We start from the raw sequence: 13016 nt of genomic DNA, 5'->3' as shown, positions 1-13016 counted from the left end.
AGTACTGAGTACATAATTATATATTCATATTTTGGAATACTCTGCATTCGATAAAAAGAAGGAGGTATATATTTTAAAAACTACATACAGGGTGATCTCACTGTGTTAAAAATCTGTATGTAGTATTTTCGCTGACTCTGGCGAATGAGCCTGGGGAATGGGGTGTGAAGATGGAGAGAAGGGGGCTTTTGCTTTTCATTCTACATCTTGCTTTATTGGTTGACACAGCATGGATTTCTATTATTTAAAAAAAAAGATTTAAAAAAACGTATATTATGAGAAATTTTTTACAAAATCAGTGAAGAGTCCATAAATTTGTCACCAGTCAAACCAGTGATTGTCTGGGCTGCAGAAAGGGTACTTCCTCATGCATGAACTACAGAATTACTTTCCAGCTCTAAAAGAAGGCATCTTCTTTGCAGTCAGGCTCCAGCTGGGTTATATTCTAGGACTTAGCTGGGTGCCAGAGCTGGAGGTGGCTGGGGAGTTTTTCTCTGGAAGAGGGGCCCACCCTAAGCTCGAGGGAAATGGATGATACATGTTTGCCTGGAGTCCACGGATCACGCACACCCTCTGCTTTTACTCGTAGCACAGGCAGTCTGCAAAGAAATGCTAGTGGTCAGGGAAGAAGCAACAATTTCCTCCTGCAAACACACAACTTGTTTGCCAGGGCAGCAGATCTACACAGCTGAAACTGCCATTCGGGTGCATACCCGCTGCCCTTGATAGCAGGACAGTGACAGAAGTCAGTAGAGAAGAGTGTGTGTTAGGAGGGAGAACTGACTGAGGCTTAGGATCCCTCTGGAGACAACCCGCCCAGAAGACAGGTTTATAGGGGAATAGGGGAGAGACGATAATAACGACACCTAACCCACAGTCGTATTCTCCCAGGGCAAGGAAGGAAATCAGCGCTGCGAATTTTGACAGTGGTTCTGAGTGTCTCATGAGTCCTATAGAATAATCTGAAAGCTGGCAAGGGGACCTGGGAGGGGTGGTTTTCCCTGCCACTCCCCTTGAGACAAGTAGTCAAAGATATCGAAGTTCTGCTTTTGCAGAATATCCCACCGCTACCCTGACTTCTGAAGCCTGACTTACAATTCAACAACCTGACATTATTTTGCTCCTTGTCCTGAAGGAAAAACGGGGACACCTGCAGGAGCATGAGCATTCAGCCTTACGGGACCACATGCTTCTGGTTTTAGAAAAGAACCTCCAATTAGAAGAACAGGTAAATATTCAAGGGTTCAGACCTAAAGGGAGGCAGCAGAATAGGGGATGGGCAATAGTGGGTGTTTTCTATATTCTCCTCTGTTTCGGTAGAAGCCAAGTGGAGGTGATGTTTTTCTACTAAGCGGCCAAACAGACCCACAGGACTATAGACCACGGCAACTGGAAGGTGCCTTTGAGGTCTTTGCGTCCAACCCCCCTCAACCCAACAGTTGAAGTAACTAAGCTCAAAGAACTGTTGATGTGTTTGTAACTTTAAGGGCCAGAATTCAATCTCAAACCCATGTCCGCTGATTCTCAGTCCAGAGCTCCTGTCTCTAATAACGCTGCCTCTCTGAAGCCTGTCCAATAACCCAATAACCTTTGGGTTATTACCTGGCACCTAGTAGGTACTGAGTAGGTATTTGGCATTTTCAAATGAAATCAGTATTACCATGAAATGACATTTGACTGTCTGTTCTAAAAAGTGTGCATTTTGTAATAAGCCTTAACTTATTCACTTTGCAACCTAATCAATGCAAATGTACCTATTTATTTCACTGAGTTGTGATTATCAAGTGAAATTGCACATGCACATGCCAGCTGTAGTCCCTGGAATATTCATGGTGAACCTCAATAAATGCTGATTCTTTGGAGTAATTATTCTAAAAGATCAGTATTTTGTTAGGACATCTCAGAGGATCAGACTTTTCAAGCCCATGTAGGGAAGAAAACCCTCCGTCTGCAGAGAGGGAGCTGAATTCTACTGCTGCTGATTATTTCATGATGTCTGATTCCATATTAAAGTAGGTATGTGAGTTTCAGGGTCAGATAGTGGAGAAAATTAGATAGACTGATTAAACTGCAACTTTGGTAGAAGGCATGCTGCCTAGGAACCGTTCCCAGTTCTTTCTGTAACGATTCATTCATCCATCTGTTGATTCAACAGACACGTGCCATATGTCAGGTACAACGCTAGTTGCTAGGGACACTGAGTAGAGGATGACACAGCACCTGCCCTTGACAAACCCACAAAAATGCAAACAGATAAGATGCTGTGCCTCATGGGACATGTGATGGGTGCCCCAGGTCGGCGTACAGAGGCTGCAGCGATTTGCTCTGTGGGAGTTGGGAAAGGCTTTCAAGGTAGCACATTGGAGCTGCATCCTGAAGAAAGAGAAGGTCTGTCAGTTAAAATGTTGTGGGAGGAGAACATTCCAGAAGGGGAAAGTTTGTGCTGAGGCAGAAAGGCATGAGAGAACCTGATGGTTCAAAGAAATGGGGATAGGCGGTTGGGAGATGCCAGATGTGGGGCAGGAGAGAACCCGAGGCTGGTGTGTTGGGTCCAGATTGCAGTGGCCTTCCATGTAAGCTAAGAGGTCTTGAATACTATACACTCAGTGATTTTTTAAAATTTATTCATATTCTGCCTTATTTCAGAAAGGATTTAAGGGCCAAAGTTTGAACTAATGTTTGCCAGTAATAAGGAGCTAATAGAAGTTTTAAATAGGAGATACTTGGCCGGTTAATTGTTTGGCTTTGAAAGTAAGATAGCTGGCCATAGCATGGAAGGTGGACGGGGGAAAGAAGAGAATGAGGACAGAGGGACCAGGCAGAAAGATGCTGCAATAAACTAGACAGGGTAGCGTAGAGCCTGGCCATTGATGAATGAGGAACCAGAGCCAGAACGCCTGGGTTTGAGACCCAGCTCCACACATAGCATTTTGGGCAAGCTTCTTAACCTCCTTCTTCCACAGTGTCTTCATTTGTAAATGGGGCTGTAGTGAGGGTCAAATTTTACATAAAAATAAGATAAACTATATAATTATGTAAGTGCACTTATATATACTTATGTATTTAAATTATATAGCATATAATCCATTTATATTTATATATTATGTATGTATACATTTATATAAATGCATATTTATAATTATATAGAAATTTATATATACTATTAAGTTATTTCATATACATAAATATTGTATATAATATATTTAAATCGTGTGTGTGTGTGTGTGTGTGTGTGTGTGTGTGTGTGTGTGTAAGCTCTTAGCACAGTGCCTGGCACATAATAAGCAGTTCAGCATTAGGTGGAAGCAATACACTGGAGGTGGTGACAGTGAAGGTGAAGGTGAGGGCTTGGCTGAGGCCGTGTCATTGGGGCTGAAGAGAGGGCACTGAGAGACCTTGGCAGGTTGGACAGGCATGCTATAGGTGAGGCAGGGAACACAGTTATGTTATTAATTAAGACACGCTCTACAAACAAGAGCAGGTTAGAGGGTGGGGTGGGCGAGAGGGCACACTGAGTTGGCTTTGCTCAGGGATGTCTGGTGCACAGGTGGACATCAGTTCTTGGGGTTTAAGTAGAGGCTCCTGGGGCCAGAGACCAGATGGTCGTTGCAGCCATTTGTGCCTCATTTCTAACCCATGTGTCAGACACCCTCTGCATGCCAGGCGCTGGGCTCGGCTTGGGAACCAGGAAATAAGTGATAGGTAGCCTCAACAGTTCAGTGGAGAAAAAAAATGACAAAAATAACCAAAAAAGAGTAATGTGGGTGTGGTGGAGTATGGTCAGGATGTCATGGAGCTTCAGAGCTGGCCTCAGTAGTGGAACTCGTGTGGAAATATTTCTGGGGCGATATGCCCTCGGGTGAGGTTTAAAAAGTGGTTTTTTTAGGTGAAGGGAGAAGTAAGTGTTTCCTTCTCTGTAAAGTGAGCCTGATGGTCCTACTCAAATCATAGGCTCCTCTGAGGATTAAAAGAGCTAATGACTATAGGGGTTTTATAGGCTCTTATTGATGCTGTGCAGATAGCATCCAGTGTGGCCCGACATCCGTCCTCTGTGCTTGTTTAATAAGTGCATATTGCATGAAAGAAGAGAACCAGGTTAGCAGATTTAGTCACGTGATGCCACTGTCATCAGATGAACCATCAAAATGTGTCACGTATAGAAAAGGCTGCTGAGAAATCTGTGGATCCTTTTTTTTCTTTTGTAGCACCTGTGAATATTTTCTTAGAATTATATAGTACTCTACCTGTGTTCTCTATAAATACGTGTGTGTTTTTCCTAGAAATACTTTCTTACCTGCAGTATTTTCCTAGAACTATGTTTAAATTATTTTAACTCATAAGCATGCATGTAAGTGACTGCATTCATATTCTTTTAATTAGATTTCTGACTTATATAAAAGCCTAGAACAAAAGGAAAGTAAAATCCAGCAGCTAGCAGAAACTGTAAAGAAATTCGAAAAGGAGTTCAAGCAGTTTGCACAGTTGTTTGGCAAAAATGGAAACTTCCTCTCAAATATCCAGGTGAGAAATGGCCTTTTTTTGGGGGGGGGGAGTTGTTTTCTTTGATTTTTTTTTTTTTTTGCTTTTTTAGGGCCCAGGCTAGGGGTCCAATTGGAGCTGCAGCTGCCAGCCTATGTCACAGTCACAGCAAAGTGAGATCTAAGCCATGTCTATGAGCTACACCAAAGCCCATGGCAACGCTAGATCCTTAACCCACTGAGCGAGGCTGGGGATTGAACCTGCAACCTCGTGGTTCCTACAGATTCATTTCTGCTGTGCCACGATGGGAACTCCATTCTTTTAACTTTTTAAATGGAAATAATTTTAAATGTGCAACAATAAGATAGTGCGAATTATACCTGTATGTTCTCCACCCAGATTCCCTCATTATCAGTATTTTGTCCCATTAGCTTCATTCATTATCCCCTAACCCGCCTTTCCCATCTCTGACCCTGTCCCCTCTTCTCTGTCTCTCTAGGTGGGTGTGGGTGTGGTGTTCTGACTTTTTGAGAGTAAGCTGCCTGTGTTGGGGCCTTTACCCTGGCAAACTTCAGTTCGTATTTCCTAAGGATTAAGATGCTTTTCACACAACCCCCGTACCTTTAGCAATGTCAGTGCATGTTACAGTGGTACAGTCCTTTCATGTGATGCATGGCAGTTAGGATTTTAATTAATGTCGGGTCAATATTAGTCACCTGATTTCAGATTCCTTGAGAGCATCTGTAGTTCTGCAGAGGAAACTATGAATTCCCTTGGGAAGAAAATGCCTTAAACATCACTAAAACATGGCAAAAATTACTCTGTAAATCATGAATGTCAGATAACCATAAAAGATTCCTAAAGAATAATGTTTTTATTGTGATTATGAAATTTACAGTGAGAAAGATTTCAAGACGTGGTATGGCAGTATTTTGAAATCTGGATATCCCAGAAACTAGGCCATATGACGTCTATCCTTTGCCAGCAAATCACATGGATGTGTGTGTGTGTGTTATGTGTGTGCAGAAAAAAGGAAGTTCATCACAGGTTATGATCTCAATTCTGAACTTTTTTTTTTTTGTCTTTTTAGGGCCGCACCTGCAGCATATGCAAGTTCGCAGGCTAGGGGCTGAATCAGAGCTATAGCCGCAGGCCTACACCACAGCTCACAGCAACACTGGATCCTTAACCCACTGAACAAGGCCAGGGATCGAACTTGCGTCCTCATGGGTACTAGTTGGATTCTTAACCCAATGAGCCACAATGGAAATTCCTCAATTCTGAATTTTTTTAACACAAAAACCTGTTAAGAGTAAAGGCCCTGAGGACAAGGGTGGAGGAGAAATATGGTAGTTTTATTTAATCCCTTCCTTCTAAAGAGAGCACCCAAGGGTTGAGACCTACCTCAGGGCACTTCTGCATCATCTGCAGTGGCTAGAACAGGTGGGCCTCCTTGTACACATTCTCTTCTAGCCAAGCAGGAGTGAATCAGAAGAGTAGCAGTCTAAGAAGCTGAAGTGCTAGGGTAAGAGGAGAGACGAGGCAAGACGAAAACAGAAATAGAAAGATAGGTTAGAGAACCAAAGAGGAGAGAAATTGAGGGAGGAGTGAAAATCAGATGAAGAGCAATTCAAAGATTTGAAACAGGAGGAGTTTCCACTGTGGCGAAGCAGCAACGAATCTGACAGGAACCATGAGGATGCAGGTTCGATCCCTGGCCTGCTCAGTGGGTTAAGGATCCGGTGTTACCGTGAGCTGTGGTGTAGGTCACAGACGCAGCTTGGATCCTGCGTGGCTGGGGCTGTGGTGTAGGCCAGCAGCTGTAGCTCGATTGGACTCCTAGCCTGGGAACCTCCATGTGCTGCAGGTGTGGCCCTAAAAAGCAAAAAAAAAAAAAAAAAAAAAAAGAGGATTTGAAACAGGAGCTGAGAGACCGTGAAGGGGGAGGAAGGTATTACGTGACTCATCTCTCTGAAATCCTCACTGATTTTTTTTTCTTCCGGACCCTGCATTTTTCATTTCCTTAGTTAATTCTTAAGGTAAAATATTTGCGATGAAACATGTAACCTCAACAAATTATTAAGATATTGACTCAATTTTTTTTCACATGATCCATTTTGTGCTGAAAGGTCCTTGCCAGCCACATTGACAAGTCTGCTTGGCTAGAAGTTCAGGTGCGTCAGTTGTTACAAATGGCTAACCAGCAACAAAGCAAATTTGATCTGAGGCCTTTGGTGGAAGCGATCGATGCAATGAAACAGAAAATCACCCTGCTAGAAACAAATGATCAAAGATTAGGTATGTCTAATGTTTTCTGCTTCTCTTTTGGTGACTCATTGCTTTTGCCTGTATTCATGAAACAAGCACATGCCTGGCCCATGGAGAGGCACAGCAGTCCAGGATCAACAATGGTTGAATCTGGCCTTTGTGAAACAGAACAGCGTGAGATTCTGGCCACTCAGGCAAAAATGACAAAGGGCCACGAGCAGAGCTGGAACAAGAAAGGGGTGGAAATGGGTCCGGAAATTCCAAGGACAGGAGTGGTGGTTTTGAGGGAGAGTAGACAGTGGTGAGGCTGGGGGAGAGAGACGATGGGAGCACTGATTTGAATGTAGAAAAATGGAGAGGGGTTTGGCTGTTTGAAGCATTCCCGAGTTCCTGCTGTGGCACAGATTATGGATCCCTCATGTCCCTGTGGTGGCTTGGATTTGATCCCTGGCCCAGGGAACTTCCGTAAGCCCTCAAGTGTGACAATAAAAATAAATAATAAATAGATAGATACACAGAATAAAAGCATTCCAGTTAAAAAGCAGTGGGGCTCACCATGCAGATGCCCGCTAGCTGGTTCAGTTCAAGAGCATGCATTTGGGCTTTCTTGGTGCCAGTCTTGCCAAGACATGAGAATCACTGAATTGATTTTTTTTTTTTCTGTCCTTTTTACAGCTGCATCCATGGCATATGGGAGTTCCTGGGCTAGGGCTGGAATCCAAGATGCACCTGCAACTTACGCCACAGGTTGACACAATGCCAGATCCTTAACCCACTGAACAAGGCCAGGGATCGAACTCACAACCTCATGGATACTAGTTGGGTTCTTAACCTGCTGAGTGAGCCACCATGGAAACTCTTGAATTGATATTATTGATACGAACGGCCCACTAGTGAAGACTGAATTTAGTTCATCTTTGGGATGTCAGAATTTGATTGGATCTCTTCAGATAACAAAATTCCACTTTGAGCAAATTCTAAAGACTAATTCTAAATTCTAAAGATCTTTTTCCTTTGCAGTTGTTTTGGAAGGGGAGACTAACAAACATGATGCCCACATTAATATTCATAAAGCGCAGCTGAGTAAAAATGAGGAGCGGTTTAAACTGCTGGAAAGTGCCTGCTACACTGGAAAGCTCATCTGGAAGGTGACAGACTACAAGCTGAGGAAGAGGGAGGCGCTGGACGGACACACCGTGTCCATCTTCAGCCAGCCCTTCTACACCAGCCGCTGTGGCTACCGGCTCTGCGCCAGAGCGTACCTGAATGGGGACGGGTCCGGGAAGGGGACGCACCTGTCGCTGTACTTTGTGGTGATGCGCGGGGAGTTTGACTCCCTCCTGCAGTGGCCGTTCAGGCAGAGGGTGACGCTGATGCTTTTGGACCAGAGTGGCAAAAAGAACCACATTATGGAGACCTTCAAGGCAGACCCCAATAGCAGCAGCTTTAAAAGACCCGACGGGGAGATGAACATTGCCTCTGGCTGTCCCCGCTTCGTGGCTCATTCCACTTTGGAGAGTGCCAAGAACACCTACATAAAAGACGACACCCTCTTCTTGAAAGTGGCTGTGGATTTAACTGACCTGGAGGATCTCTAATCACTGCTTGTGGGGCGACAAAAGGTCTCTTGGATCCGGAACCTGTGGCTAATGTAGAGACGGAATCTAGGTTCAGGACACATTTGTATTTGGCTTTTTGCCCTTGATGTTTGGAGTCCATTTAAGATTTCCCAAGTGCTATCTTCTTTCTGCATTTTACTCTGTCCCAGGTTGAAGCTTACAGCACCTGGAACATCTTATCATTATTTATATTGTATATCTTTGAAAGATGTTAATGTTCTTTAAAGTAAGGCCTGGGGCGCACCTCTTTTGCTGGTGCTTCACACGAGGTCCCAGGGTAGGCTTCTGTGATATTAAGTGTTGAGGACACGGGGATAGAATTCCCAGCTGAAAATGCCTTGGTATTTTATTGTTTGGCCTATTGATTCTTGACCTGACCTCAAGCCTGCAAAAGCCATCCTTTAGGGTGGGCTATTCTGGTTAAGTAGATACGTAGTGTACTTCAAAGTCACGTGCCCAGTTTGGACCAGACTTGCTTTGCTCAAATACTGTATCTGTGGAAATTACTACACCTCTGATAGGTTCACGAAATTTACAAGTAGTCAGCAAGCATGGTTTTGCAAGACTGCATAAGAACTGGTGAACAGGAGTTCCCATCGTGGCGCAGTGGTTAACGAATCCGACTAGGAACCATGAGGTTGCGGGTTCGGTCCATGCCCTTGCTCAGTGGGTTAACGATCCAGCGTTTCCGTGAGCTGTGGTGTAGGTTGCAGATGCGGCTCGGATCCCACGTTGCTGTGGCTCTGGAGTAGGCCGGTGGCTACAGCTCTGATTAGACCCCTAGCCTGGGAACCTCCATATGCTGCGGAAGCAGCCCAAAGAAATAGCAAAAAAGACAAAAAAAAAAAAAAAAAAAAAAAAAAGAACTGGTGAACAGAATAAGCATTTTCATTCTCCTGCCGAGGTAAAACAATAAATATATATATATGTAGGAGATATAGCCATCTAATTAAAATTCAGATTTTATTCGGTTTAGCCATGTGAAAAAACTGTTTTCAAACAAAACAAATAGGAGCAGTTTCATAAGACTCAATAATATATATATTATTATTAATGCATTATTAATGCCTAATTAAAAGGCATTTTGGGGGAGTTCCTGTCATGGCACAGTGGTTAACGAATCCGACTAGGAACCATGAGGTTGCGGGTTCAATCCCTGGCCTTGCTCAGTGGGTTAAGGATCCGGCGTTGCCGTGAGCTGTGGTGTAAGTTGCAGATGCAGCTCGGATCCCAAGTTGCTGTGATTCTGGCTGGCAGCTACAGTTCCAATTTGACCCTAGCCTGGGAACCTCCACATGCCGCAGGAGCGGCCCAAGAAATGGCAAAAAGACCAAAAAAAAAAATAGCATTTTGGTAATAGGATAATAGTAGTAAATTAATATGCGGATGGGCAGAATTTAATACATGATGAAAAAATATAAATGGATAAGAGGACCTGAAAGCCTTGGGAGAACACAATTTTAATTTCCCATGAATATAAGGAGTACTCCAATCTGAAACTGATGGCTAAAGACAGTATCTCCTTTTTAAGAGGAATTTTGAATTCATAAGCTGGTATGGAAATGGACATGTGTATAAACTTGCGATGTTTCCTGTTGAAATCCTGAGTACCTGGTGAAGAGCAGAAATGCTCACGTTCTCCTTCTGCTTCTCTCTGTGTGGGTCTGGGAGGGTAAACACAGGTCGAGACTGAGCAGCCTGAGCTTAGCAAGGACCTACACGGTTTTCCTGAGGCCCAGCCCTGGTTCTGCCACTGACCGTCCCGCACTCAGCTGGCTCCCTTGCGCGTGCAAGGGCAGGTGCAGCGGGCTGAGGGCCACTTCGTGCAGCTCACGTGGGTGATGCCCAAGCACCCTGCAACTCCTGATTAGTTAACCTCGAGACACAGCATAATTTATACCACCGGCTTCTGGAACAATTGGAACTTTCTTCATCTCTTCTGTGACATTTTCAAGATGCCAAAGACTCATATTGTAGACCTCACCCCAAAGGGTTAAATTCCAAGACCTAAGTTCACAATAGAATAGCTAAAGATGACACTGCAGCAGCTGCTGGTGAACTTGGTACGGCTTCAGCCAAACTCAGGAAGCATCCAGAGTCCCTTCATCATCGAGACAGTGATCACAGAACAAGGTTTCCAAAATGAAAAGCACTTCCTTCTCACAACATAAGAGTTACGAGTTTTGTTTTAAAGAAATAGATACGTGAACTATTGTCCCTTTTTTATGATCTGAACAGTTATTTGTATTCTGTATCTGTGGGATTTAAATTCTGATTTCCATTTTGGTCTGATTTCAGTTCCTGCTGAAAAGAAAGCAATACTCTAGGCATGGAGGGGGAGTTAACAACCTCGAGAAGGTATACGCAGGATGAATGTAGGGTGGGGAGCTGGGGTAGATATACATGCGCATGAACAGATCTGAATGCTGAATGGTCTCCAGATGTGATGTTTTCAGAGAAGCAAGAAAGAGTCACAGGACCAGTTCCCAGGGCCAGTCTAGAATGCATGCCAATGGAACAGAGAGGAAGGAACCCTTTGTAAGGGCCCTTGGACAATGGTCTGCACCGCAACTACCTCTTTTCTTTTAAAAGTGGTTGGAGACATGGGTCTTAATCTTACATAAGAATTCTGGGCTTTGGGAAGTTCCCATCATGGCTCAGTGGTTACAAATCTAGTATCCATGAGGATGCAGGTTCAATCCCTGGTCTTGCTCAGTGGGTTAAGGATCCTGGGAACCTCCATATGCTGTGGGTGTGGCCCCCCCCCCAAAAAAAGATAGAGAGACAAAAGAATTCTGGGCTGGGAATTCCCACTGTGGCTCAGTGGGTTAAGAACCCAACTAGTTATTCATGAGGATGTGGGTTTGATCCCCGGCCTTGCTCAGTTGGTTAAGAATCCAGCATTGCTGTGAGCTGTGGTGTAGGCCGGCAGCTATGGCTCCAATTTGACCCCTAGCCAGGGAATTTCCATATGCTCTGGGTGTGACCCTAAAAAGACCCCCCTCCCCACACACACACACGAATTCTGGGCTGGAGACAAAGCTTTGATGGCTGCACAGTAGAGGACCAGGCGTGAAATCTTCCAGAAACATACATCACAGTTTAGGGAGGGAAAAGAGGAGCCTGGAAAGCATTTGGAGAAGAGGTCAGAGGTAGGAAAAGGACCAAGGGAGGCGGGAAGGGAACGGAGGGTCAGTAGGGCCAAATGCCACCCTGAGACCAGCGGTCGCCCCCAGGGCACACACAGCACTCCTGAACTCATTATCTCCCCGTCCTGCTCCCTCCTCAAGCCTCTGTCTCTGACTCGGGCCTTTGCCACAAGCTGCAGACTCTATATCCAAGCAGCTGCGAACATCTAAGCATAGAAGGCCCCCAGGCACTTCAAAGTCCACCTCACCCTCGGCCCTGGAAATCATCCCACCCCCTCCCCACCCGAGCCAACCTGCACTCAAGACTAAAACACATTTTTAAATTGCTTTGGCCAGAATTCCCATTATGGCTTAGTGGTTAAAGAATCTGACTAGTACCCATGAGGACTCAGGTTCAATCCCTCGTCTCCCTCAGTGGGTTAAGGATCCAGCGTTGCTGTGAGCTGTGGTGTAGGCCGGTGGCTACAGCTCCGATTGGACCCCTAGCCTGGGAACCTCCATGTGCCATGGGGGCGGCCCTAAAAAGCAATAAATAAATAAATAGCTTTGGTCTGTTGGAGTAATACTTGCTTGAATGAAACTCCACGTGGACACTACAGTCTGGCTCCGGGATTCCAAGCAAGTATGTGAGCATGTAAGCTGTGATGAACGCCTTGAAGGAGACACACTGCAGTGAAAGGAGCGTGCTGGGTGGGGAATCTGGATGTACTTGGGGTCGTCAGGGAAGGCATTTATGCTGCGGTAACGTAATATTCCGTGCGCACATATTTTCTGGATGCTCGGCCTTGTGTGAACCACCTTATAAAATCTGAGGAATTTCCTGTGAGGAAATCTGCCTCCTAGACTCTCTGTAGTACAGGCATGTGGCCCAGGCCCCACCAATCAGGCACAGTCATGCACACTTGAAAGGCACAATTGGAAAGATTTTTTTTTTTTTTTCCACCAGAAGATGTGCAAGATGAAGTAGGAAGTGTGCCAAACTCTGGCTTCCCAGCGGTAGGGGTGGTGAGGGGACCAGGGGCAGAGCTGCTGGCACCCAGTCCTGATTTCTGTAGGCTGTGTTTATAGAAGTTGTGGTTTGGGTGTCAAGTTAGGGTGACCGTAGCAGTGGGTTTTCACTAGCGCCTCCAGAATGTTTGGGTGTGTACCCTGGCTGTGCTGCACCCACATCTGCCCTCTGAGCTTCTGGAGTTTCTGTGGGCTACAGACTATTAATAAAGCCCTTTCTCAGCCAGAGCGACTGCATTGTTTGTAACTAAACCTAACTGAATCAAGCTGAGACCTGACAGATGAGTGAGCCATGGGAGGGGCTGCTGGGATGAGAATTCCGGGCAGAGGGCACTGAGGAATGAAAACATTGGTGGAAGGAAGTCTGTTAGAAGAGGGGAGAGTGGCACTTGATGAGGTCAGATGCGGAACCAGGCCCAGGGTCCAGTGCTGGAGTCATGGCAGGGAGTTTGTGGTTCTTTTGAAGGGTAATGAAAGTTGACCTGAGGAGTTC

At 45.1% G+C, this 13016-nt stretch overlaps 1 protein-coding gene across 3 annotated transcripts in view; it reads left to right on the top strand.

The window, feature by feature from the left end:
* TRAF5 (TNF receptor associated factor 5) overlaps positions 1–12346 on the top strand; it is a 49746-nt gene extending 37400 nt beyond the window's left edge. For 2 of the 3 annotated variants that reach the window (XM_003482755.4, XM_021063865.1), the window contains exons 8-11: positions 1136–1228; positions 4381–4521; positions 6609–6777; positions 7768–9530. In XM_003482755.4, the coding sequence (XP_003482803.2) occupies positions 1136–1228; positions 4381–4521; positions 6609–6777; positions 7768–8345 (981 nt within the window). In that variant the 3' untranslated portion in view covers positions 8346–9530. Of the gene's footprint in view, positions 1–1135; positions 1229–4380; positions 4522–6608; positions 6778–7767 lie in introns of all 3 variants that reach the window. The other variant, XM_021063867.1, reaches the window with a different exon arrangement.

This window comes from Sus scrofa, chromosome 9 (assembly GCF_000003025.6).
Source record: "Sus scrofa isolate TJ Tabasco breed Duroc chromosome 9, Sscrofa11.1, whole genome shotgun sequence".
NCBI classification, from domain to species: domain Eukaryota; kingdom Metazoa; phylum Chordata; class Mammalia; order Artiodactyla; family Suidae; genus Sus; species Sus scrofa.
Note: the sequence above shows the minus strand (reverse complement) of the source record. Positions and strands in the feature narration are given on the sequence as shown.